Source organism: Microtus ochrogaster, unplaced genomic scaffold, assembly GCF_000317375.1.
Source record: "Microtus ochrogaster isolate Prairie Vole_2 unplaced genomic scaffold, MicOch1.0 UNK47, whole genome shotgun sequence".
NCBI lineage: Eukaryota > Metazoa > Chordata > Mammalia > Rodentia > Cricetidae > Microtus > Microtus ochrogaster.
The window spans coordinates 1415566-1418929 of record NW_004949145.1 but is presented as its reverse complement, the minus strand read 5'-3'; the positions used below and the strand labels follow the sequence as shown (position 1 = coordinate 1418929).

At 42.3% G+C, this 3364-nt stretch overlaps 1 protein-coding gene across 1 annotated transcript in view; it reads right to left on the bottom strand.

Annotated features, from left to right (window-relative positions):
- Positions 1 to 2534: 2534 nt before the first annotated feature.
- The window catches only part of LOC101990592 (bile salt sulfotransferase 1-like), a 19435-nt gene continuing 18605 nt past the window's right edge, over positions 2535 to 3364 (bottom strand). Inside the window, 2 exon segments of the mRNA XM_013354507.1 lie at positions 2535 to 2656; positions 2786 to 2900. Coding sequence (XP_013209961.1) covers positions 2535 to 2656; positions 2786 to 2900 — 237 coding nt within the window.

Sequence of the window (3364 nt, the reverse complement as noted above, 5' to 3'; positions counted from 1 at the left end):
TGATTATTTAATGGCCATCTTAGAGTGTTGGGGTTTGAAACTGAAGAGACCGTGATTCTCTTACAGTTCTGGTTGGGAGTGATGTTTGTGACACGTTATACTTGCTGTCATTTGTCAGTGCAGCTAACATCACCTGAACTGTAGTTCACGCCATGATCCTAAAAGACACAAGCATCACCATGCAGAAGGTGGGACGCATGAAGATAATGTCTAGAATCCCCAAAGTTAACTTTTCCAAAAAGTATGATTCCTGATTTTATCTGAAAAACTCTTTTTCCAAGTCCCAGAAATCAGAGCTAAGGTTTGCCCTTTATTCCTTCAAAGAGGGGCTGAAAGGGGTTAAAAGTGCTCCTCACTCTTCAGAGACCAGAATTCAAACCTCAGCACCTACATGTGTGTCTCAAAACTGCCTTTAACTCCAGCTTTATGATATCTGATGTGCTTTCCAGGCATCTGCAGGCACCTCTTGCAAGCACACACAGATCCACATATACACACATATATATACACACACATGTATGCACACATATACACAGATACACACATATACACACATACACATGCATATACACACATACACACATACACACATATACACATACATGTATAGACATACACAGATATACATGCATGCACACATACATACATGCATATACACACATACAAATATACACACTCATATATACACACATATATATACAGACATGAGTACACATGCAAAAGTATGCACACAAGAATACACATACACGAATACACATATGAACACACTACACACATATATATACACACACATATATATACAACAAATAATAAACCTCTGAAACTGAAGATTTTCCATGTTGCTGTTAGTCACTGTTACATTTGCTGTGAATTACAATAAATAAGTTAGTCCTATTTAAACAATATTTCAATTTTAATAGTCCTAATAAGTAGTTCTCAACATGTCGATCATAACTCCAAAAGGGATTTCATATTATATATCCTGTTTTTCAAATATTTACATTATAATTCATTTCAGTAGCAAAATTAGAGTTATGAAGTAGCAATGAAAACTGTATTGTTGGAGAATCACAACAACATGAGCTGTATTAAAGACTGGCAGCATTGGGAAAGTTGAGAACTACTGAATAATTAGACTATTTTTCCTTTTAAGAAAATAATTTTATGGATATGTGTATACCAGGTGTGTGTACGTGTACCTGTGTGTATGGAAGCCCTTGAAGGTCAAGGCAGCATCAGATCCCCTGGAACTATAGTTACATGTGATTATGAACTACCATGTGGATGCAAGGAATTGGACGCGGGCCCTGTGCCTTCTCTCCAGTCCTTATTGTTTTCAGAAACTAGAAAACATCTTACTAATTCAGTGGAGCTTTCCTAATAAAAATAACTGACTTCCCCGTCCTAATAATTCAGCTTCAATTTGACTCTGCTACATTTAATGCAGTGTAGACTCCTTCCTTAACCTAGTGGAATCCCTACTCTTCATTTTCCGCCTACTCTCTCTGTGCATCTGTCTGGATTTCCCCGCCTTGGTGTGCTCTGCCCTTCCCGTAAGCCAAAGCAGCTTTGTCCATTAAGCAGCGGTTTTCAGCATACAGAGGGAATCCCACAGCAGTTGATGCTGTGTGCTCCTTAGGACTGGAGATGTAAAGCTCAGGCCAACACACACTTCTCTGTGCAGACCCCTGCAACAACCACAAACTCACCGGGCAGCAGGCTGACAGTGATTATACATTTCTGTCGAGTTATGAACTCCTTCCTGCGATTCAATTCTGGAAACTAGGGACAGGACTGTCTGCTCTAGATTCCATCGTGTTTTTAAAAAATGTATTTTTCTCAGAGTTTTGTGATGTGAGCTGCTAGGCCACCCAAAGGGATAGAATCTAATCTTTGTTTCATTGCTGCGATAAAACACCAAACAAAACAATATAGGGACAGGAGGGTTTATTTGGCTTGCAGGTCCATGATCTTGGGAAACTGAGGCAGGAACTGAAGTAGAGACCATGGAGGAATGATGCTTATGGACTTCTCCCTGTCACCTCCTCAGACTGATTTTTTTTTCAGACAACCAAGAGTCACTTCCCCAAGGACAGCACCACCTTGAGTGGGCTGGGTGCTCCTACAGGACAGTGTGATGGAGGTGTTTTCTCAGTTGAGATTTCCTGTATCCAGATGACTGACTTGCATCCATATGACCAAAAAAAAAAAAAAAGGAAGAAAGGAAGGAATGAACGAATGAGGGAAGAAGGAAGGAAGGAAGGAAGGAAGGAAGGAAGGAAGGAAGGAAGAAAGGAAGGAAGGAAGGAAGGAAGGACAGGTTTTTTTTTTTTTAATTATGAGTAGCTAACACTCAGAGTTCTTGGAAGGTTTATTTACAGTCTTCCAACTAGGCAATAAGGCTGTGGAGAGGCGGCACAGAGGAAGCAGAGGCAGGAGATTCTTTGAGTTCAAGGCCAGCCTGTCAACAGAGCTAATTCCAGCACAGCCAGGACTGCACTGAGAACCCTGTCTGGGAGGGGGCGGGGAATCAGTCAGCAGTATTCCGACCAGGGGAAGAGACCAGGATCAAGCCTCGCCATCTTCTCCTTATAGACGGTGTCAAAGGCTTCACTCTGGGCCACAGTGAAGACATTCTTCCAGTCGCCACACGTGCCTGTCAGACACAGAAGGGAGAGCAGCAGGGAAATGAGTGAGCACCGCATGTGCGCAGCCCAAGCCTGTCTCCCTCTGACCTCATCCATCCAGTTGGTGTCTCTCTCAAGACCAAAAGGAATCATCCTACAACTTCCTGCTCTGTACCCGCTGTCAGAACCATGTGAGCGGGAAAGGGACCGGACTTGCGATGATCTGAGGTCTGTGGCTGTGAGCGCCTGAAAGGTCACGTGGAAAATCCTAGTCTTGAAATTTTGAAGGAAAAACTGAAGAAGTTCTCACAGCTGAACCTCAGTCCACCCCTCCATGTGGAAAAATGTCAACCATGTGATAGAGTAGCAGGCTACAGAATTGGCACCAAAGTGTGTGTCCTTCAACTATTTTTCCAACCAAGGTTGTATTCTAGTTAAGGGAATGTTCACACAGCGCTATGATCAGAAAGATCTCCACTAGGAAAATGCCGTGCTCTACATCACTTTTTTCCATTGGGATCTCTGTAATCCATTTCCACTGAAATGCATAGATAGTCCACTGCCACAAGCATCTCCCAATACTACTATCAAGTCTCAGCACCCTGGATCCCTGAACACCAGCAACATATTCTCTGCCTCTCCAATTGTCTTCTATTTTATGAATGTTACATAGATATATCGTGTGCAGATTTATGTTGTTGACTTTTGTCGCTCAGCATAAAGCCCTTGGAATCCAT